Genomic DNA, 23,515 nt, shown 5'->3' on the forward strand with positions numbered 1-23,515 from the left:
ATAATTTTGACCAGTAAACTTTCCTTGTTTAAATATTTTTTGCTTGTGATTTCTTGATGTTGGTAAATACAATAATTGAAAAAATACCACGTTACATGTAATATATATATAATAATGTACAACACATTATGGAGTATACTTCTGCTGTGAGGTCCCGCCTCCATGTACTTATGCAGTTAATCGCTAGACGGGTATATTTATAAATAATATTACATTAGGGAAATTTTCCTATACATATTTTTGACCTGGGGGTAGAATTGATTGTGAACTGGAAAGGGAAAATGCTTATGAACTTGCAAATTAAAAACATGATGCATTTAAGGTAACCCTTTTCCATTTGTATTTAAGAAGAACATTTGTTCCACTGTGCGATGGCCGAACCTGTTCCTTTTCGTGGAGATAATTTCTCCTGCCTTAAGGAAAATCCCTTCACATGGCACAGAGGAGGCTGGAGTGCAGAGAAACTGGTAGAGATGCAGTTATACAGTCTAACTGGGCCCCACAAACTATCAGCTAAAGAGAATAAATAAATTAAATTGCTGCACATTTGGCAGACTAACAGTTTAAGATTATTTAAAACATAAAATATATATTTTTATAACATTAAATGTAAAGTGTGAAATAGAAGTTTTGTCTAAAGTTATTTAATGATATTTATATTATGAAAAGCAGATTTTTGATATTTTAAGTTTTTCCCGTTGTCAGATAAAATAAACACGCACAAAACAAAAGCAAACAACAAGAACACGAAGCTGGAAAACCCACCCGATTGACCAAAATCAACTCAAAATACTCCCACACAACAGAAACTCCTCTATTCCTCGCTGGCTCCAAATCTCTCAGTGGAAGGATCAGTGGTTCGCTATCTGTTACCATCAAAACACCACAAATCCCGCGAATGATTCACTTCCTCATAAGCCATTGAATCAGACACCGAAGCAGTTAGGTTCTAAATGAAGCTTCGGACGTCACTGATCACGTGACTCTGGCCAAACGAATCAAGCTTCGACACAGTGCTTCTGAAGCACTGTGTTGATTTTTGTGACACACGCACCGGAGCGTCAGCTTCAAGCGGGCCATCACAAGGATAATTCAAGTTTAGCTCTTTAATTCGTTAGAGACCTTCAACTGGGAGTCTCTTTTTCGATATAATTTTTAAAGAATTCAAATTGTATTTATAACATAAAATGTAATTTTCTCTGTAGCAAATCATGGATTTCATAAGCAACATACTATAGTTGTTTATAAAAGCATAATGGGAAAAATATATATATATATATATATATATATATATATATATTTATATATATATTTTTTAAAATTTATATTATCTTCATTTTAGATGTCAAAAAAGTATTTGCGGCTCCCAGTGTTTTCTTTTCTGTGGAAACCAGGTCCAAATGGCTCTTTGGGTGTTCAAGGTTGCTGAACCCTGGCTTAGGCCCATGTGTGGATGGCAGTGGTACTTACGATACCTATAGCAGAAATACTGGCAAATAGTAAGGGCAATGGTTGTTGATGCAATAGATGTGCTTAGGATGTCGTGATATTACACAGCAATACTAATCTGTAGGAGTTATAGAATGAATAAATCCACAGACAGGTTTTCTTTGCGAGTTGTATTTACAAAGCCTTTTATTCAACCAGGTCAGGATAACAAAGACAAGAAGCAGTCAAAAATTTAGATTACATTTCTCCTCAACCAAGTATTTACAAATATGGCACAAAATATCAGACCAATTAAATCTAGGTCATCATCGTGTGTCATACAGAAAGCATGTTGCTGTTTTTGTGGAGCGTAGACACTCCTTGGTGTGTAGCAAGCAATGAGGAGACAGCAAAGCATGGACAAAGAAGCTGTATCAAAGCACTTATTATCATACTTCGTTTTAGCATTGCATACCGGTCCGTCACACCTTATTGCTCGGTCACCCTAGAGTTGGCCAATGGCTGGAGGTGGAAGTGCGAGCAATGCTCAATCAGCACTTCTCCCTCACCAGTGAAGCAACAAAGCAAAGGTGAGACTTTCCTCTACAAGTTGGTCTTTGTTACAGAGCGCTTTACTTCTTTGTCAGTACAGGTGTATGCAAAATGTTTTCCATCATCTGACTAGCTGGACACAGGAAAACATAATTGGAAGAGGAATAGATGTAAAACCCTGGGTAAACAGACTCTGAGAATTTGGTTTCAAAGGTGTACAGATGAACAAGTTTGTCACTATTAGAGGAAGCATCGTAGAAGGACAAAGTGCCTGCAGGCCAATCCAGATACACACCAACTCTGCCCAATCTAGTAAGAGAAAAAAACATCCTCACCTTATTATCATGGTATGCTACAAGCCTTTTATAAAATATGTCTACAAAAGGGAAGGATTTCATTTTAGACACAATCTTGTAAAGTGCGTCTCTCAAAGGAACAAAGGATTCACTTTTATCCACACCAAAATACCAGGATATCTTGTTACATCCAAGCTCTAAATCATCCATTCTTCCCTTCCTTCCAATTTCTTTGTATGCAACAGCTATGCCAACATCACTCGGCATATAACCAGCACTCCACTCTACTTCCCAATAGTGGCGACCAGTCAGCGGCTGTTTGCACAGAACCTGTGTATGCTTATCAAATCTCTCTGGGTGATCTGGATAGGTTTGCCACTTCCCACATGTTGCCTTCTTGTTGTCTTCAGATAGAGTGAGGTAGTTATTTGCAGTCTCTGGGTCCAGAGTGAGATGACAGTAATCTGAATGAAAGGCAAAAACACAATCTTTTAGGAGTCATCTACATAATCATCCACTTCAGTCAAGTAACTTCTAATATTAAAAAAAAAAAAAACTATTTGGTTTTTGTTGATAATTACAACAATGCCTTTAAATATTTGATGATTTTGAAAACTAGCAATCTCAGAAGTAAATACTTACTCCAAAGAAAATGACTTCGCTTTTTTATAGTTCTGGGATCCCGTATCTTGGGCTTTGAAAAATGATCAGTAATCATTCTGCCCTCCTTGTAATGATAAATGGTGGCTCCTTTGTATTTCTGGTGTTGTATAGCTGCTACAAGGAAACAGAGCTGGGTGCTGCTCTCGTGTGCTCTGTAAAGATCCATGAAAATGGCTGCTACTTCTTTCATATGATCCAAGGTATTGTTTAAATAATACCATGGGTCTTCATTAGCCATTGCATCAAGGTTGAGGTCAGCATCTTTCAAACCGGTGAAAACAAAGCAAAATGCATGATTTACACCTGTGGCAAGTACTGCTCTATCTAATTCTGACTTATTTTGAACAATCTTTATTCCCTCCATCCTCCCTAAAAATGACCTGATGATGTTGATTTCTCTCTCTCTATAGTCAAGGCACTTGCTAAGATTTCCCAGATTGTATGGTGATTTGTCTAAGTCATCAAAAACGTCGTTCAGTGAGCTCTCATCCGCTCTACCTTCACGAATGGAGGGAAGCACTCTTTTCAGAGCTCGTTGGAGGTGAGAGATTTTATCACTGCACAACTTCTGAAAGTTTTGTAGGTACTTTTTAATTTGTGGGAAATGCTTCACCACCACCTCATCCAGAGAGTCATTGCATCTCTGTTTCATCTTCTTTAGAGCTTCCAGAGTATCTTCAATCCTCCTTAGTGAGTCAACGCTGATGTCTTTTACCAGCTCTGCACCTCCATACCCTAATGTCTTCAGTGGCATCAGCCAAACTTTTATAGGAACAGCATTTTCACCCTTTTCCTTCAGGGTCTTTGGCAGTTCTGCAATGGTCTTCATTGCTTCTTCAAATGTTGTAGGGTTGCTGTCCAGAATGAAGTCTCCAAAGAATTTACAGGAGAATTTCTTGCTCAGGTCTTTTTCTTCTTTAGTCAGCTCAACTTTAAGTTTCCCGTCAACATGGATATTCTTTATTAAAGCATCCATGCTTCCCTGGATGTCCTTAACTTGGCTACTGTCTAACTTCTCACTATCAAATGCAAACAAGGCATTGGCCCCATAAAGGATACCAGTGACTATATGTGTAGCTGAGATCCTTTCTATAATTTGTCTATGCGGTTCATTTATGGTGCCAAATATAGATGCTGATAATTTTCTGAGGCTGGTGGTAGCTTGGTACTGAATAGTCACTCTACTTTGGTTCTTGAATGTCTTTTTATCGGTCAGATATTTGCCAGATCCTCCAACTTCTACAAATCCACTAAGAAAACTGGCCTTCAAAGAAGGTTCTAAACCCAACAAGGAACATCTGGATTCAATGGAGTCACAGGCAGAAGTTTCAAATGTGCTGCTTCTTTGAGGTCTCTCAACTGTGTGCTCCTGTAGAGTGCGATCATCCCACAAGGTGAAACCTAAAGAAATGGCAAAATGTTAGTTATCTTATGAAGCTTTTGGTAAAGTCAGGAAATAATGTGCAGCTCATGATTTTATGAGCCATTATTATCATCATCATTATGTTACAAGATCATAACTGTATTTTATGTGTGACTATTGTTTTATTTCCTCCCTGCTTAAGAGCAGTATTGCTTATTCTAATTTGTATTTTCCCAAGCTGACTTGAACTTCCCATTGAGTTCAGGCCAGCTTCATGTTTTGCAAGCAACCCATTTGATCTTTGGGGAAGACATCTGCTTATAATACTTTCCTCCTGTGTTTTATGGAGGCAGGTAAGAAGCCTCTAGTCTTTCATTGATTTTAGCATCTTTAGCTTATAATAGATAAGTGCCTTAAGACAAATATTGTAATTTGGCACTTAACCTAACATCATTTCTATAAATAAACATCAGTGACACCTGATTTTGTTTTGCTAAGATTTAGTGATAATTTATTACTTTCCATCCAGTTTTTAAAATTCTTAAGTCATGATTTACATCATCATTATTATTACTATTATTATCATTATTATTCATCCATTCGCCTCTGCTTATCCTTTTTAGGGTCGCGGGGGGGGGGGGGGGGGGGGCTGGAGCCTATCCCAGCTGTTATAGGGCGCGAGGTGGGGTACACCCCTGTACAGGTCGCCAGTCTGTCCCAGGGCCAACACTCACATTCACACCTATGAGCAATTTAGATTGTTCAATTAACCTATCCCCACACGGATAGGAAGCTGGAGTACCCGGGGAGAACATGCAAACTCCACACCGAAAGACCCCGGCCTCATGGTGGAATTGAACTCAGGCCCTTCTTGCTGTGAGGCAACAGTGCTAACCACCGTACAGTGCTGCACAACAGTGCTGCCCCATTATTATTATTATTATTATTATTATTATTATTATTATTATTATTATTATTATTATTATAATAATAATAAGAAAAAAATATTAGTTTCATCAGCAAATACCATTAATTTTGATCTTTAAGACACCTTGAACATGTCCAAGCACGACATTTTTAAAAGCAAACCATTTATGTTTATAATAAAGACAAAACTTACCACATATTGGCTCATCTGTTAATGCATTGTAGAGCATTCCGAGATCAAAAGGTCGACCCAGACCAGCCACTGTCATCATATCTGAAGCCATGTCTCCGACCTGATGAAAAAAATATTTATCATACACCTTTAAATTCTGCATTCCAAAGAGAGAACCAAGCAGCAGTGGACTGTTGCTCACTGACAAAATATACCAAGACATACCCGGAACAATCCAAACATGAAGGCAGCTGCTGATAACAAACATAAGGTAGCTCAAATATGAAATTTGAAAATTAAAATGAGTAATGATTTTTCTGACCATATTGCTTTCATGACTATTGCAGGTCAAAATCACAACAGATACAAATTGTATTCAACTCCTAGCACTGCGTTGGCATCAGGTTTAGGTTATTAGTTATTATATTATTCATTTTATTTTGTAACAGATGTAATGACTCATATTGGTGTTTGTTAAACTGAAAAGTAGTAGAGTATGTGATGATTGTTCGTGAAGCAGAGCAACCTTTGCAGGAACCAGAGTGGTAAGGGATACAGCAGCACATGGCAAGATTTGTACACATACAGATTTGTACACATACAGATTTGTACACATACAGATTTGTACAAGCCACTTTTGGCTGCTCACTTGTCACAAAGATTCACAACAGTGGATAGTGCCACACCACTACTGGATGCAATGCTAATCCCAGGGTCAAACATCTGATATGTGATAGCCACCTCTGTTCTATATGGAATAATTAATGTCAATGAAACGAAACACATACAGTTGCACATACAGTCCATGCACGTGCGGCAGTACAGTCAAGGAAACTTAATGATTTTATAGCGATGCTGCCTGTGGAAATTTTACCCCCAGGATATCTAAGGGTTTAATATTATTAAGAGAAGGACACACAGGTTTGAACAGAATGAATGACTGCAGCACACCCACTATTGGCCTAAATGCTGGCCTAAAAACAGCATTACATATGTTAATACAACAAAACAAAAGAAAGAAAAGAGAAAGAGTGGACTAGGATAGGACTTACCAATAATGCAGGGCCAATAAAAATGTCTTAAAAACATTTAACAGGAAGCTCACACTGCTACTGGTCCATCTTCCACCTTCTGTTTTTCTATCGAGAAACAGAAGAGAAATCAAATTAGTAATCAATAAGAGTCACTATTAGTCTGATTCAGTGGCAGCTTGGTGTCAAATTTCAGGGGATTAACAGTAACAGCTAAATGTTATAGATACAATTCAAATTTAATTAAAGTTACAATAAACAAGATTAGCAATGAATAGGGGAAAATAGATATAACAGCATGTATATAAAAATAAATAAAACAGAAACAAATCCAAAAAGTAGCTGCCAGAAAAGACATGTTAAAATCTGTGCATCCACCCCAGGCAGAGCCAAAGATGACGTCAGCTAAAAAAAAGACTTAACTTTTAGAACCAGTGTTCAGTCGGTAGGTGATCAAAAATCCAGCTTCAGCCCTCTGATACGCGGCAATCACCAAATCACAGTATGGGGCCTCGGGAAACAGCAACAGAGAATCGGTGTTAGGTTAGACAGCGGATCTTCAAAGAGAAAAGGCCCCGATGTAATGGAGGCCACAGAGTCATGCAAATGTAACCAAAGCTGGCAGGCGTCAATAATCACATGCTGCCGAATGAGGTGGACTGGCAAGCAGACACCCAGAGATAAAATGTTTGTTTGCATACATATAACAAGTGGCAATAGTCAAACTACGCAATTAGCCACAGTATATTTTCACTGTAACATATGAATATATGAAAATATAGGGTGAACTCATATACATACGGTGCATTAATCCAGCAGAAAACGGAGTACAGCTGCCCCTGAGATGAACACCCGGTGCCTTAATTGCTCCATGTTTCGTACTTATTAAACAGACAATGCAGCGAACACACTGCGTTGCACACCCAAGTTTACAGCAATGTAAGCCGGCAGTTCCGCGAAAATCTCCTTTTAAACTCGGGCGCCGAGTTTAAGAAACCGCCCCCGGTGATACAACTCCCATCGCCATACAATCTCAACAAATCACAAGCATTCTTCGTCTTCTTCCTCCATTTTAACGGCAGGTTGCATCCACAGATTTTGCATTACTGCCATCCCCTGGATTTTACTTAGATCACATCTAACTCTTTAAATCCTCTTAAAAAGTCCTGTATTTCTCAGAAATCGAAGAACCAATTCCTTTCCCTTCGTGAAATCATAACCCTAGTATGGGCAGAAATCTGTGCCATCAGAAACTGAATTTGAATAAGTTAAATTTGAATTTGAATTGCTCAGATTGAATCTGAATTGTAACTTGAATAAATGCTTTTGAAAACTGAATTTGAATTAGTCTAATTTGAAATTGAATTTATGGTTTGAAAATGAATTGATTTGCTTTGAAACTGCATTTTATCCTTTAAAAATTCAGCTCTCGAATAATTTCAGTTTCACTTCTCACCATTCAGTTTCAGTTCTACAATTCAATTTCAGTTCCAAAATTCAGTTTTTTGGAACTTACATCCGGTTCCGGTTCAAGCGCAGATTAATAGAACTACGTTTTACTAGCGGACCGAAAGTGTTACCGACGGGAATCTACAGCGTCTTGAGCTGAATTAAGACTTCAGAAGTCATTCGTCATGTCGAATGACCAGCGGATGAACTCTCAGGTTGGTAATAAATGTACTACATGTATAAGAACAAGCGTCATGTTAACAAATGATAGCCGTAAGGTAACTTTTATGCTTATTGTAGCTGCTAGCTAAAAACGCTAATTTAGCGTAGTTTGCCCTGAATTCAGCTTTGACAAACAAATATGATCGACTGTTTCTAGTAGAATTCCAAAGTTGTCATCTTGGACCCTCTCAGAGTACCCCCTCTGTATGCTTGCAGAGACCCCTACAGTAGGGAAACATGCAAAACGGTGTCCAAACCTTTGTATTTTAGCTTTATTTATGTCTTACACAGCATCCCAACTCTTTAGCTAACTTAATAACTTTAGCTAAAGTGAATAGTTAGTCTAATTCATTAGTGCAGCATTACTGGATCACCTCTGTTTGAAGTGATATAATATGATATACAACTATCACTGTGTTTAACTACCATAATAATTCTACTTAATTAGATTTTTTTTTTTTTTTAAACATACTGCTCCATTACTATATTTGACAGGCTGAAGTTGTCGGGTCACCTCCTAAATCGACCATCTTTTACAGGTGTTTTGTGCCAGAAATGGAGTGTCCACTGAAGACTGAAGATACTGAATCTCTACGCCTTGCCATCCATCCCTCTTGTGCCTTCATCTAGACAAGAGACAAACTTAACCACTCTCATATGCTCTGTACCTACATCACCTTCCCTGACAGTCGTAGCTTGGCTCATCTGAGGGTGAAATTATAAGAATGTGTTATTTTGCAAAGTGCTCTCTAGGGTTCCTAAATAAAATATGGCATTGAGGTCTTTTGAATTAATCCCTTCTTCTGAAATATAAGAACCTCTCCTGGTTTTAATGACACTTTGGATTTCCTTACTTTCTGTTCCACTCCCAACCCCAAATAGATGCTGACAAGCTGCCACAGTAACATGGAAGAGGGAAAGAAGTTGGAAAGGACTACTACAAATAAACCTAATGCCTAACAATGTAAAATAAAAACAATAATAAAGATAAGATGAAGTAACAAGTTTTTTGTTTATTCCAAATGATCATCCAGATGTCTGTGACATGTGATGACAAACACCATAATGGAAGGCCTTAGTCATCACATGCTTAAACTCATATATTTTTGCATATGCTGAACAGGCAGTCAGACATGCTGTAACTGGGGTAGAAAACAGCATGAACACCATACGGCAGGGGTCTCAAACTCCAGTCCTCGAGGGCATGGAAAAGTTGCATGACACTGGCCCTTGAGGACTGGAGTTTGAGACCCCTGTCATATGGAATATGACAGGTGTGGTTGAACTGCATGAAGACTCTGAAGCTTCTCTTCTCTTCTGGCAGGACAGGAATGTGGCCTTGTCCTGTGAGCCACTGTAAGGATGTACTTAGAGTATAACTGGACTGTCACCGGCCTCAGGCTCTTCACCCTTTTCAAAGACAAAACAGTCATTTAGATAAAATATTAGATATTGTTTACCTGTAAATGCACAAAGTAAATTCTGAAATGTAATTATTGTCAAGAGTGAACAAGCACTGACAGTGTAATCTACAGCTGTGGCCAAACATTTAGAGAATGAGAAGTGTTGTTTGCTTATTTACAAAGTTTGCTGTTTCAGTGATAGTTGTATATCATATTATATCACTTCAAACAGGTGATCCAGTAATGCTGCACTAATGAATTAGACTAACTATTCACTTTAGCTAAAGTTATTAAGTTAGCTAAAGAGTTGGGATGCTGTGTAAGACATAAATAAAGCTAAAATACAAAGGTTTGGGCACTGTTTTGCATGTTTCCCTACTGTAGGGGTCTCTGCAAGCATACAGAGGGGGTACTCTGAGAGGGTCCAAGATGACAACTTTGGAATTCTACTAGAAACAGTCGATCATATTTGTTTGTCAAAGCTGAATTCAGGGCAAACTACGCTAAATTAGCGTTTTTAGCTAGCAGCTACAATAAGCATAAAAGTTACCTTACGGCTATCATTTGTTAACATGATGCTTGTTCTTATACATGTAGTACATTTATTACCAACCTGAGAGTTCATCCGCTGGTCATTCGACATGACGAATGACTTCTGAAGTCTTAATTCAGCTCAAGACGCTGTAGATTCCCGTCGGTAACACTTTCGGTCCGCTAGTAAAACGTAGTTCTATTAATCTGCGCTTGAACCGGAACCGGATGTAAGTTCCAAAAAACTGAATTTTGGAACTGAAATTGAATTGTAGAACTGAAACTGAATGGTGAGAAGTGAAACTGAAATTATTCGAGAGCTGAATTTTTAAAGGATAAAATGCAGTTTCAAAGCAAATCAATTCATTTTCAAAATATAAAATTCAATTTCAATTTAGTGATGATCATTTTCAAACCATAAATTCAATTTCAAATTAGACTAATTCAAATTCGGTTTTCAAAAGCATTTATTCAAGTTACAATTCAGATTCAATCTGAGGAATTCAAATTCAAATTTAACTTATTCAAATTCAGTTTCTGATGGCACAGATTTCTGCCCATACAGATTTCCGCAACCACCTTTTCAAACCTGAATTCCCCAGTATTTCCCATTTCTACCCTCATCATTCTCTTATAGTTACCATACATCCTGCAGTTAATGAATGCTCAACTATTTCCATAACCCCACACCAATTACATAACCCGTCAGATGTTTCCCTATCCTTAAAAGAGTGCAGCAATATGATGTAACAAACACAGCAGTACTGCTAATCTAAAATACTCAAAGCTTCATAGAACTGAAACAAACATTTATTTTTAGCTCCATTCTGCTGCTGATACATACTTTAGGTTTCTGAATATTACACTTGTTGCTGCCTTTCATAGTGTTTACCTTGAAGGCCCTGAGTACTTTTCCCACACTGAAAATACTGGAATGTTTTTATTTCAGGCTACGTCCACATGTCCCCGGTATTTTTGAAAACGCAGATTTTTCTATGTGTTTGCACCTTTCGTCCACACGTGAACGGCGTTTTCGGTCACTGAAAACGGAGATTTCTAAAAACTCCTGACAGGGTGGATATTTTCGAAAACTCAGTTTTTGCATTTACGTGTGGACGAGAAAAACGGAGAAAACGCAACGTCAAAGGTGTGCGCCTTTTTTGACGTCACATTGTGCATCACGTTATTGTTTCGGTGAAATGAATTTCTACAATACTGTTACTGTTAATTGTACTCTCTGCAGTGTTTAAATGCTTACATATACACACATAGTTACTGGGTTCTGCTTCTATGCCCCATCTTTGTTTACTATTTCCCACCGAGGCTTCTAGACTTCTGATTGGCCAACATTTCTACACGGTTAGGAATATATCGCCACCTGTTGCTTTGGCATGTTCCTAGCAGCGTTTTCCTTCATTTCTGCCTTTACGTCTGGACGGGATTATTTTTTAAAACGAAAACGGAAAATCTCCGTTTTCAAAAATACCCGTGTACGTGTGGACGTAGCCTCAGTTAGCGAGAGGAGGAGGCATGTGTTCGGCTCCTTCACATAGTGGACATTGAGTTGTTGTGTGGGCACCAGTAGTCCATGTCTGTTGCTGTAACAGTAGTTCATGTTTACAATAAAAAATCCCAGCTCACTGATTTGACAGGGTCAATTGCGTGGCTAAAATGTTACATAATTTTGCTGAGAGATCTTTTACTTTGTGGTAATCTTAGATGAGTAGCTTTATGGACAAAACCCACCAGGTCATTCAGTGTTCCCTTAGTGCTAATGTATAAGAGATGTTGGTGTAGTATAATTGAAGTGATGTTGTTAAGTCCTTAAAGTCATATTCTTTTATTGTCATGACTGTATTTGAAGCTATTTTTATTTTTGTATGATACCTCATTTATATGGAATATGGCAGTAAACTAAAGCCTAAAATACTTTAGTCAGTCATTTGTTTAATAGTAATTTAACATTATATAATTCACATATAAAACTATGAATTGTAATTTTAAATGGTTTAAAAGCATGTAGAATAGCATATGTAGGCAAGTATATTTCTCCTTTTGTTATCAAGAAGCAAAGACAAAAAGGGGGAAAAAAAAGAAACCGGGCAGAGTTCGGTGGTTGAATCATCCGTCCCCACCAATGCCAAAACCAAATCTACTCCCTTACATCAGAATGAGGCTCAGTAGTGTGTGTGGCCTCCAAGTGCCTGTACGACCTCCCTACAACGCCTGGCCATGCTCCTGATGAAGTGGTGGATGGTCTCCTGAGAGATCTCCTCCCAGACCTGGACTAAAGCATCCGCCAACTCCTGGACAGTCTGTGGTGCAACGTGGTGTTGGTGGGTGGGGCAAGACATGATGTCCCAGACGTGCTCAGTTGGATTCAGGTCTGGAGAACCTTTGCATTTCTTTGGGTGGCTGTGTGGCCCCCAAAGAAATGCCACCCCACACCATTACTGACCCACTGCCAAACTGGTCATGCTGGAGGATGTCGCAGGCAGCAGAGCGTTCTCCACAGCGTCTCCAGACTCTATCACTTCTCTCACATGTGCTCAGTGTGAACCTGCTTTCATCTGTGAAGAGCACAGGGTTGTTGCCCCCCTACGACTTCCTCCACATCTCCTGATGCACTGGCCTGTCTCCTGCTAGCGCCTCCATGCTCTGGACACTACACTGACAGACACAGCAAACCTTGCCACAGCTCACATTGATGTGCCATCCTGGATGAGCTGCACTACCTGAGCCACTTGTGTGGGTTGTAGACTCCGTCTCATGCTACCACTAGAGTGAAATCACCGCCAGCATTTAAAGGTGACCAAAACATCAGGCAGAAAGCATCGGTACAGAGAGTGGTCTGTGGTCACTACCTGCAGAACCACTCCTTTATTGAGGAAGTCTTGATACTTGCCTATAATTTCCACCTTTTTTCTATTCCATTTGCACAACAGCATGTGAAGTTGATTGTCAGTGTTGCTTCCTAAGTGGACAGTTTGATTTCACAGAAGTGATTGACTTGGAGTTCTATTGTGTTGTTTAGTTGTCCCCTTTATTTTTTGAGCAGTGTATATATTTCCACTAAATTAGATTTTTTATTATTATTATTTTTTTGTGGTATTGAGAAACCTCTATGACAACAGCTCAGCAGATCAGATGGATCCTGAATCTCACTCAAATTCACTCAAATTCACTTTACATTAAATATGAACTTTCTGCAATTTCTGATATTATTTGTGTGTATTCACATTAAAGTTAACCTATTTGAGTCACAGGTTTGAATAAAGAAAATTGGTGGTGGAATAATGTTCAGATAGTGCCTAATCGTTGTCGTAATCAATGGGGCTTTACATAAATTTTGTCAAATTTGGGCATAATAGACATTTTTGGTTATTACATCCTCATATTTAATATGTTTGCTGAGCTAAAGTATAGAAGATGAAATATCCCAATATCTTATTTATAAAGCAGTTTTAATCAACTCTTGCAAATTATTTTTCACAAAATGAAAAAGAATTAGAACTAAAACACATTACAAAAAATGTAAGACTACATACAGGTCCTTCTCAAAATATTAGCATATTGTGATAAAGTTCATTATTTTCTGCAATGTACTGATAAACATTAGACGTTCATATATTTTAGATTCATTTCACACAACTGAAGTAGTTCAAGCCTTTCATTGTTTTAATATTGATGATTTTGGCATACAGCTCATGAAAACTCAAAATTCCTATCTCAAAAAATTAGCATATTACATCCGCCCAATAAAAGAAAAGTATTTTTAATACAAAAAAAGTCAACCTTCAAATAATTATGTTCAGTTATGCACTCAATACTTGGTCGGGAATCCTTTTGCAGAAATGACTGCTTCAATGCGGCGTGGGAGGCAATCAGCCTGTGGCACTGCTGAGGTGTTATGGAGGCCCAGGATGCTTTGATAGCGGCCTTAAGCTCACCCAGAGTGTTGGGTCTTGCATCTCTCAACTTTCTCTTCACAATATCCTACAGATTCTCTATGGGGTTCAGGTCAGGAGAGTTGGCAGGCCAATTGAGCACAGTAATACCATGGTCAGTAAACCATTTACCAGTAGTTTTGGCACTGTGAGCCGGTGCCAGGTCGTGCTGAAAAATGAAATCTTCATCTCCATAAAGCTTTTCAGCAGATGGAAGCATGAAATGCTCCAAAATCTCCTGATAGCTAGCTGCATTGACCCTGCCCTTGATTAAACACAGTGGACCAACACCAGCAGCTGACATGGCACCCCAGACCATCACTGACTGTGGGTACTTGACACTGGACTTCAGGCATTTTGGCATTTCCCTCTCCCCAGTCTTCCTCCAGACTCTGGCACCTTGATTTCCGAATGACATACAAAAGTTGCTTTCATCCGGAAAAAGTACTTTGGACCACTGAGCAACAGTCCAGTGCTGCTTCTCTGTAGCCCAGGTCAGAAGCTTCTGCCGCTGTTTCTGGTTCAAAAGTGGCTTGACCTGGGGAATGCGGCACCTGTAGCCCATTTCCGGCACACGCCTGTGCACGGTGGCTCTGGATGTTTCTACTCCAGACTCAGTCCACTGCTTCCGCAGGTCCCCCAAGGTCTGGAATCGGTCCTTCTCCACAATCTTCCTCAGGGTCCGGTCACCTCTTCTTGTTGTGCAGCGTTTTCTTAAAACAATGAAAGGCTTGAACTACTTCAGTTGTGTGTAATGAATCTAAAATATATGAAAGTCTAATGTTTATCAGTACATTGCAGAAAATAATGAACTTTATCACAATATGCTAATTTTTTTGAGAAAGACCTGTATATGAAACACTCATGAGGTAGCTACTCTGATATGAACTGTTTGACAGTTTAGCAGCAGTAATGGCAAAGAATCACATACACGTATTATTAATTTTATTGTTAAGTTAAGTTACTGTGTTGTGTTATGTCATGTCGTGTTGTGTTGTACATAGTGCCAATGTGGGACAGTTTTCCCATTTCATTGTAGTATTGTACTATGTATGAGTGTGCAGTGACAATAAAGAGTTATCATATCTTATCTGTCTCCTGTTTACAACTCAAAAACATGAAATACCACAAAAGCTGCATTCACAGAATACTTTAATATAAGAGGTTTAAATCTCTTAGTGCTATGTACTCTCTGTCACCATCTATGGAAGTAATTCTATGGAATTAATGAACCCTGTGGAAACGAAACTTGACTTAAGTGAGGATAAGCTGTTTATTCAAAAACTGGTGACCAATACAAAGCAAAAGGCAAGAGGAAACTAAAGCTAAACTAACTGGACTAAACACTGGAATATCATGACATGACAACATGAACCCTGGATATGAACCACTTAAACACGATTACCTGAACATGACACATAAATAACAGATAACCTGACAATGAACAAAGGAAAACTCACACACTTAAAACACAGAGGGGTGACGAAGGAAGTAGAAACACATGGGAACAAAGCTGGGATGAACAGACATAACGAACCAGGGGAAACAAAACTAAACACAATGAACACAAAACGAGAGACTGTCAAAATAAAACACACAGCAAGACACAGGCAGGAACATTAGAAGAGGATTGACTGGGGAGACAGAGGAAGGAAACACAAAGAGGGAAGGGAGACAAGTCATGGAGGGAAAGAGAGAGAGCTGGAGAAAGAAGGAGAGACGCAAAACGGGCTGTGAAGAACATACATAAATACACACGAGAGACAGGGGTAACATGGAAACACAAGGGAGGCAACATTAAATAGAAAAGGGAAACAAGACGCAAGGACATACACACCCACAGACCGAGAGAAAGCGAGGGACACAGGACAACGACACAAAGGAAACCTCAAAAACAAGAAATTAAACTGAGATCACAGGAAAACTTTGCAGCAGTAACAAGAATAAATTCCAGACTGACTAGTGAAACTTAAATCATAATAGCACAGAAATACTCAAACAAAATAAACTCAGTCCAAGACCCAGAACCTTGACAATATCAGGAATCTGTATGCTCCCAGCTAAAGCCAGAAGGCAATTTACAACATTCAGAGTGAGAAAACTATGAATCCATTTAAATCAGTGATAGATAGAAATGTTCAAATTCTGAAGATTACAAAAAAAACCAAAAAAAACATCAGAGAACATTTTTATTAGAGCATCAAAGCAGAGCTCACATCTGAAGCAACATTGTTTACTTAACCGAAATAAAAAGTATATGAACTATTTTTAATCAAAATAAATTTTAGAATTAAAATAAAAGAAACACAAATAAATATATAAAATTAATAGGAACAAAATCTAATTGTAATGTTTCAACCAACTGTTGCCAAGTCTTTGTTCATAGGGGGTCATGCGATTCAGTGCATCTTCAATCTGGAGAATTTTCCTACAACTTTATAATGAAATAATAAAATGACAAAATTTCATTTCCAAATGAGAGTCTGTTGCTGTCATCCTTCAGATATTTTAGTGTCATTTGGAAAATACCACATGCTTTGTACGATTCCAGTTTCTCAATAAAATCACACACTTCAGTTCTACCAAACAGTCATCATCAGATACATATCTATCAATAAAGTTAGTTTTGCTTTGTAGAAGACTTGTGATACTGCTGCATCGATACTATGACTACATACTGAAGCAAAATAAAATCACAAATGCATGAAATGTACACACAGGAGCTGCATACAGATGTCTGACCATGCACTAATTTACAACAAGTGCAGCAGAATGTGATCATTACCTGTGCCTAATTTATTCACTGGTGTTTTTAACATATGTATTTGAAACACTGAGGTGACAGCAGCAGCTGGAGGAAAGTCATACAGAGAGCGGAGTGAAGAACTTCTTAGGGCACTCAGCTTTGTGGATTTAGTCTCTCAGACTGCTCAGAGCCATCGTCAAGAGCTGGAAGATCTAAAGCATACAGTTTACACATATTTTAGCCTTTTCAAGGGTGTAATTTCTAGTGATTATTGAATACATGGCCCTTGCTTCCCAGCTATGAAAGTGAGAGGGAGATCAGGGCTGTTCAAGTGATCAGATCATGTGTAACAAAAAAGAACAAGTCTGTACTTTGTTTTACAATTAAATAATGCATATTATATCTCTAATAAATGTTCTACATTACTTACAGGATGTAGAACATTTAGCTGAAACAAACTAAAATCAACCATATCTGTTGTAATTTTGTGTCAATTTCCTTTTTACTTTGATTATTTCCTTCTCACCTCATCCTTCTACTGCCCTATAATCATTTTACTTGACATGAACTTGAACTAAACTTTAGATTTCTCACATTTTTTATTTATGTAGGTCAAAAATGTCACAGGTGTGATGATGGTGAAAGCTAGAACAATCACTGCAGCTGCGATGAAGATTCCCATGTCAGTGGGCTTTTCTGTTGAACAAAATATGACAAGACTTATAATACTGAACCAAAATGTGTGCAGTTACTAAAGAATAAGTGGAGAGAAAATCACGGACCTGATAGTTGATGAGTCTAACATCGCTAAATGTCACACAAAGCCATCAAAACTTCATTACTTAAGCATTAGTTATGCGCCTTGTGCACTCTAAAGTAGTGATACACCATAATGCAAATGGTACTTCATTACTTTAACCCAGTTTGAGATGCCATTTTTACGCCAGACTTATGCTACACTTGTAAAGACTTGTCTTTATTGATCAATAAGAATGGCATTTAGGAATTAAATTTGACAACTAAACTGTTTAGTTAACAACTTCATAATATCAAACTCAGTTTTCAAACCCTGCAGGATCCAGTCTTACTCCAGTTGGTCCTGATCGCTGTTTTGTCCAGTTTGGTGCTGATGTCCTCGTTCACACCAGAGAGCTGAAACACACAGTCGTACCTCTGCCAGTCTTCAGGTGTGACTGATGAAAGTTTCAAATCAACACTCAACTGGAAGGTCCCATCATTGTTGGGGAGGATCTCTCCGGGATCTACACCTTCATGAATCTCCTCTCCATCTTTCCTCCAGAACATCAAACCTCTGTCAGGATAGAAACCTGTAGCGTGGCAGCTGATTGGAGAGGAGGGAGTCTTCTGGAGGAGAGACACTGAGGGAAGAACTGGAGAGAGATTGGCAGTTGTCACATTCTTTTTTGAATTTTATTTTACTTTTAATGCAAGAAATCCATATTAACTTTCTATTCTATTAGGTTTCATCAGATTCTGTAATCCTACCTGCTGTCTGCAGAAAGCTCCTGCCATACTGCAAATACTCCTTTAAAAACTCAGGGCACCGATGACCTAAAAAGTTTTTGTTTAATTCTAATCGAGTTTTTTGAGCATCCCATCTAAGTTTGGTGAGGACAGCCTGTGGTTTTGGAGTGATCCATGTCAGTGTCTGCAGGTCCAATGCTAGAAGGTCTTCTCCATCATAACTGTACAGATTGAACCCATTAATCTCACCAGTCTCATTATTCCACTCACAGCCATTCATCCTCTGGATGATATGAACACCTGAAAAGAGAGAAAGTAACAGTAACTGTGGTAAAGCAGTACGATGTCAGCACAGCATAGTGAAACTGCACCTTTGGGACAAATCAACATTACAAAAGTAACAAGTGAAACAAATCAGTACCTTCAGTTTGGTTGAAACGTTGCCTCAAAGTCTTAATTGTAGCCTTAAAGAAGTGATGACTGTCATGAGATTGTAAACTATACCACTCCAGGTGCTGAGGATGATCCTCAAAGAATTTAATCCAGTCTTTCTTTAGCTCTGCTCCTCTTACACTGTTGAAGTCACCTATCTGAACTTCATCAACAAGTGCACCAGCCACAAACTCCGGGATACTCTGGACTCCAGAGGTTTCAGTGGAGAAAAACTTCAGGGAGTGTTTTACTGTAAAATTGGCAGGACAAAATCACATGACATTTGTATTATATGATTTCTGTACCATTTAAGAAGGTTAAATAAAAACTAAAACTTGGTTCAGATTCATCATTTTAATTAATTAAATTAACACCTTTAAATCTCAATCTTGAGTGAGAGAATGGCCATTCAACAGGGCACTGATAGGAATCTCTGAAGATAAACAGCACAGTCAATTTTAAATACAGTCAAGCAGATGTAACCAGATGTACCCTTGACCTTCTCCAGAAAAGGAGAGATTTTATAACCTTATCTCCTATTACAGTGATTGCCCCTTGTCTCTTCCACCCATCCTCAAGGACACAGAACAAAAGACTTCACCTGTTGAATTTCCCCCGACTGGGTGTCACCAACTTTCTCAGAGTTGTAACTGTGTGTGTGCAATAAAGTTAAAGCTGAATGCTCTTTCATATGTGCACCTTTTAAATGACCCAAAAGTGATATTGCTAAAACATGTAATGAACACATAAAAGATAAGAAACATTTTCACCACATTGTGTAAGTTAAAAGGATAAAATAGAAAATAAAAGATCAAGTAACCTGCTTTTAGAATAAGTTAACATTTTTTAAATAACTTAACTGTGTGTATAATGTTCTGTACTGATTTAATAACACTCTGTAGTGCTTTCCTTTCAGCTACAGTCCAGTTTGTGAAAAACACAAGGATGTCACAAGAGAGGATACTTTGAACAAAAGATCTGTAAAAGCATAGCCACAGCTGCTGATCTAAAATTCCTCTTCTATATGCTTAAATATCTCCCTGTGTCTTTTTGACAAGTTAGGTGTTGTTAGTAGTCCATGTCAGGCGTAAAATGGCGACAGCTCATAGCAAAAGTAAAAGACCAAATCTCTTACAATGCAATTTGCTGTAAGTCAAGAGAAATATTTTTTAAATAAAAACTTAAATAAACTTTGAATAAAATATCTTACCTGGAGATGCAGCAGGAGAACAGAGGAGTAATATAAGCACACACTTCATCTTTTTTTCCATTTTCACATTCATTAAAACAAGAAAAACAACAGACAAAAACAACTGCAAGTGGTTGCGTGACTTTTTCAAGTTCTGTTTTCTGTTAGGCTGGGGCAAAGTTGTCTGAGTCAGAAAAAATTAAACATTAAACCGACTGTGTGCCTCCAACAGTCTCTCTGTTTTTACCATGGCATGCACACTGGATTCCACCTGAAAGCATAACAAGGACACAAGACAGGACACAAACTCTGGTTTCAGATACTTTAGACAGATTTATTTTTATATAAATACTACTTCTGCTGCTTCAATTGAGTTGCAAAAGTCAGCTTGGTTAATAAGAAAAAGAAAAAAAAACTGCAAAAATGTTAAACATTATTATTTAGTAAAACTACATCCCCTATATACTGCAGGTTTCAGGCAACTGAGTTACAAGTACTTATGTAAATAGATAATTTAATATGTGTTTTTTCTTATAATTATAGCATCAAACTCGAAACGTGCACTGAAATTAGACTGTTTAAATGGAGCTACTTTAGATGAACAACTTAATGATAGAATTATGAGGACACACATTTGTGTTTTGGGGGATTTTTGTGCTATTTTGTTGCTATTAGTCTAAAATGAAGGGAGGCAGGTTACACAAGTCCAAGATCTTTTAATGCCAATGTGAATTTAAAGGATGCAAACTGCATGCATAACATTTTTTGTGTCATTAAATGTGTAATTCAAAGTCAGATTGATATTATGATTGTCACAAATGGTGTAGTTTTACCTAAATTATGATTCTTCCCTAACTGAACTGAATGTGAGTTTTACTCTACCTGAGCAGTCAAAGCGTTTTATACAACATGCTTCATTCACCCCTTCACACTTTCGATTTCTTTTTATGCAACATTCATATACACTATTCATATACACTATGCTCTCCACTCAACAGTACCAATGCCACATCAGCTCCACTAAGGTGCTATTGAAGGCTCTTAGGGTTCTGATGATCTTGTACAGTTCCAGGAATTCCAGGATCAATGTGTGAGCCACTGTCATAGGCTTTCTTGTAGTCCACTTAGGCAGTCTACAGGTTGGTCAATCTAGTCTATAGTCTCGAGTGACTGCTCTACCTAGCAGGAACTGGTGTTCTACTCCGCTGGTGTTACTGGTTATTCCTGTCTTGGCCCCACTCATGTATTGAGCTATGTGTCTATTCACCAAATACACTTTATTTACAGCATAAAAATACCCTGATCAGGGAAGAGAATGATTCAAAACAAAACCTAAAGACCCAAAGGTCCCAATCGGGCTCCGCCACACTTCTTGGCTGTTAATGACCTTGTAGTACCATATCACCCTATTAGAGCACTTCGCTCTCGCTCTGCAGGCCTACTTGTTGTTCCTAGAGTATTTAAAAGTAGAATGGGAGGCAGAGCCTTCAGTTTTCAGGCCCCTCTTCTGTGGAACCAGCTTCCAGTTTGGATTCGGAAGACAGACACTATCTCTACTTTCAAGATTAGGCTTCAAACTTTCCTTTTTGCTAAAGCATACAGTTAGGGCTGGACCAGGTGACCCTGAATCCTCCCTTAGTTATGCTGCAATAGACGTAGGCTGCCGGGGATTCCCATGATGCATTGAGTTTTTCCTTTCCAGTCACCTTTCTCACTCAGTATGTGTTAATAGACCTCTCTGCATTGAATCATATCTGTTATTAATCTCTGTCTCTCTTCCACAGCATGTCTTTTATCCTGTCTTCCTTCTCTCACCCCCCCTCATATGATTATTGGGTTTTTCTCTGTATCTATTATTTTATAATATATATATATATATATATATAACACCCAGCACGCCCCTGCGGGCGGTTTATCCTTCAAGCTCGGGTCCTCTACCAGAGGCCTGGGAGCTTGAGGGTCCTGCGCAGTATCTTAGCTGTTCCCAGGACTGCGCTCTTCTGGACAGAGATCTCCGATGTTATTCCCGGGATCTGCTGGAGCCACTCGCCTAGCTTGGGAGTCACCGCACCTAGTGCTCCGATTACCACGGGGACCACCGTTACCTTCACCCTCCACATCCTCTCGAGCTCTTCTCTGAGCCCTTGGTATTTCTCCAGCTTCTCGTGTTCCTTCTTCCTGATATTGCTGTCATTCGGAACCGCTACATCGATCACTACGGCCGTCTTCTTCTGTTTGTCTACCACCACTATGTCCGGTTGGTTAGCCACCACCATTTTGTCCGTCTGTATCTGGAAGTCCCACAGGATCTTAGCTCGGTCATTCTCCACCACCCTTGGGGGCATCTCCCATTTTGACCTCGGGACTTCCAGGTTATACTCGGCACAGATGTTCCTGTACACTATGCCGGCCACTTGGTTATGGCGTTCCATGTATGCCTTGCCTGCTAGCATCTTGCACCCTGCTGTTATGTGCTGGATTGTCTCTGGGGCATCTTTACACAGCCTGCACCTGGGGTCTTGCCTGGTGTGATAGACCCCAGCCTCTATGGATCTTGTACTCAGAGCTTGTTCTTGTGCTGCCATGATTAGTGCCTCTGTGCTGTCTTTCAGTCCAGCTTTGTCCAGCCACTGGTAGGATTTCTGGATATCAGCCACCTCCTCTATCTGCCGGTGGTACATACCGTGCAGGGGCCTGTCCTTCCATGATGGTTCCTCGTCTCCCTCCTCTTTCTTGGGTTTCTGCTGCCTGAGGTATTCACTGAGCACTCGGTCAGTTGGGGCCATATATATATATATATATATATATATATATATATATATATATATATATATATATATATATATATATATATATATATATACATATATATATATATTAGGGGTGCAACGATATTCGTATCGATATTGAACCGTTCGATACAGTGCTTTCGGTTCAGTACGCATATGTATCGAACAATACAACATTTGTAATTTATTTTATCAATTTTCCTTCTGACGATGCTGTCTGTGTTGAGCGCTCAGTGAATCTGTGTTCGACTACTCCGCCTAGGCTGCACTGTCCAGCGCAGATCCACTGAGCGCTCAACACAGACAGCATAGTCAGAAGGAAGATCGCAGGGCAAGCTAGCGAGACAGAAGTTAAGCTCTACTTGCAACAGGCAAATTGAACCTCATTCAGATCTGGCGTTTGGAATTATTTTGGTTTTCATGTGACGTATGACCCTGAAGGTAAGCGAGTCATGGACTAAAGTAAAACAGTATGTTGGATGTGCCATGCAATGCTCAATTACATTGGTGTGAACTAGTGTTTTAGCGCAGTTAGCTCGTTAACGTGTTGGCCATCTAGCCCCATGCACAGAGCGATCGGCGGTAGCTCGTTAACGGAGATTTCCCGTGTTGTGGCGTTAAGGTCATTTCAACGAGATTAACCTGAAAGCACTAGTGGGAACACAACGAATATGACTGCACATTTACGCCGACATCATCCTAGTGCAAAGACAAGTGGAAGCAGACAAAAAAAAGCAAGCATGCTACTAACTTTTGCCGAGTCCTTTAGACAGCTGTTAGCACATGATTCTCCTTATGCTGCTGAGAATATATCCCAGAAGAAGCAGATAGTATAGCTTTTATTTTGGAAAGAGCCATTTCTCTGTAATAAACTCTCTTTTCCAAAGATG

The 23,515-nt window shown here is 38.9% G+C and overlaps 3 protein-coding genes and 1 long non-coding RNA gene across 6 annotated transcripts in view; all 4 read right to left on the bottom strand.

Annotated features, from left to right (window-relative positions):
- Positions 1-23,515, bottom strand: part of LOC120739446 (major histocompatibility complex class I-related gene protein-like) — a 119,401-nt gene that overhangs the window by 28,055 nt on the left and 67,831 nt on the right. The window lies entirely within an intron of this gene.
- Positions 1,893-7,451, bottom strand: LOC120739442 (stonustoxin subunit beta-like). Of its 3 annotated transcripts, none has more exons than XM_040041184.1 (6): positions 7,234-7,451; positions 6,856-6,943; positions 6,454-6,540; positions 5,423-5,522; positions 2,919-4,340; positions 1,893-2,740 (listed from the first exon to the last, which is right to left on the bottom strand). In XM_040041184.1, the coding sequence occupies exons 4-6, from the start codon at positions 5,511-5,513 to the stop codon at positions 2,061-2,063; spliced, it is 2,193 nt and encodes a 730-aa protein (XP_039897118.1). In that variant the 5' UTR covers positions 5,514-5,522; positions 6,454-6,540; positions 6,856-6,943; positions 7,234-7,451; the 3' UTR covers positions 1,893-2,060. The 3 variants fall into 3 exon arrangements, with proteins under 3 accessions (XP_039897118.1, XP_039897120.1, XP_039897119.1); XM_040041186.1 differs by having other exon boundaries at positions 6,856-6,989; XM_040041185.1 differs by having other exon boundaries at positions 6,454-6,943.
- LOC120739472 lies at positions 9,107-10,169 on the bottom strand. Its single transcript, XR_005697220.1, has 2 exons — positions 10,120-10,169; positions 9,107-9,513 (listed from the first exon to the last, which is right to left on the bottom strand). It is a non-coding gene; the product is annotated as an uncharacterized LOC120739472 (long non-coding RNA).
- On the bottom strand, positions 16,480-19,974 carry LOC120739454 (major histocompatibility complex class I-related gene protein-like). The gene is made up of 6 exons (XM_040041216.1): positions 19,858-19,974; positions 18,637-18,897; positions 18,237-18,515; positions 17,819-18,121; positions 17,325-17,426; positions 16,480-16,933 (listed from the first exon to the last, which is right to left on the bottom strand). The coding sequence occupies exons 1-6, from the start codon at positions 19,928-19,930 to the stop codon at positions 16,884-16,886; spliced, it is 1,068 nt and encodes a 355-aa protein (XP_039897150.1). The 5' UTR covers positions 19,931-19,974; the 3' UTR covers positions 16,480-16,883.

The sequence above is a fragment of the Simochromis diagramma genome, unplaced genomic scaffold (genome assembly GCF_900408965.1).
Source record: "Simochromis diagramma unplaced genomic scaffold, fSimDia1.1 OVJJ01000536.1, whole genome shotgun sequence".
NCBI classification, from domain to species: Eukaryota; Metazoa; Chordata; class Actinopteri; order Cichliformes; family Cichlidae; genus Simochromis; species Simochromis diagramma.

Coding starts and splice junctions, on each gene's coding strand:
- LOC120739442 (XM_040041184.1), bottom strand. CDS start 5,513: ATGGCTTCAGATATGATGACAGTGGCTGGTCTGGGTCGACCTTTTGAT. Junction 4,341..5,422: donor AACAGATGAGCCAATATGTG/GTAAGTTTTGTC, acceptor CCATTTCTTTAG/GTTTCACCTTGTGGGATGAT. Junction 2,741..2,918: donor GCGAAGTCATTTTCTTTGGA/GTAAGTATTTAC, acceptor CCTTTCATTCAG/ATTACTGTCATCTCACTCTG.
- LOC120739454 (XM_040041216.1), bottom strand. CDS start 19,930: ATGAATGTGAAAATGGAAAAAAAGATGAAGTGTGTGCTTATATTACTC. Junction 17,427..17,818: donor AGCGATCAGGACCAACTGGA/GTAAGACTGGAT, acceptor TTTGTTCAACAG/AAAAGCCCACTGACATGGGA. Junction 16,934..17,324: donor GACCTACATAAATAAAAAAT/GTGAGAAATCTA, acceptor TAGATCTTCCAG/CTCTTGACGATGGCTCTGAG.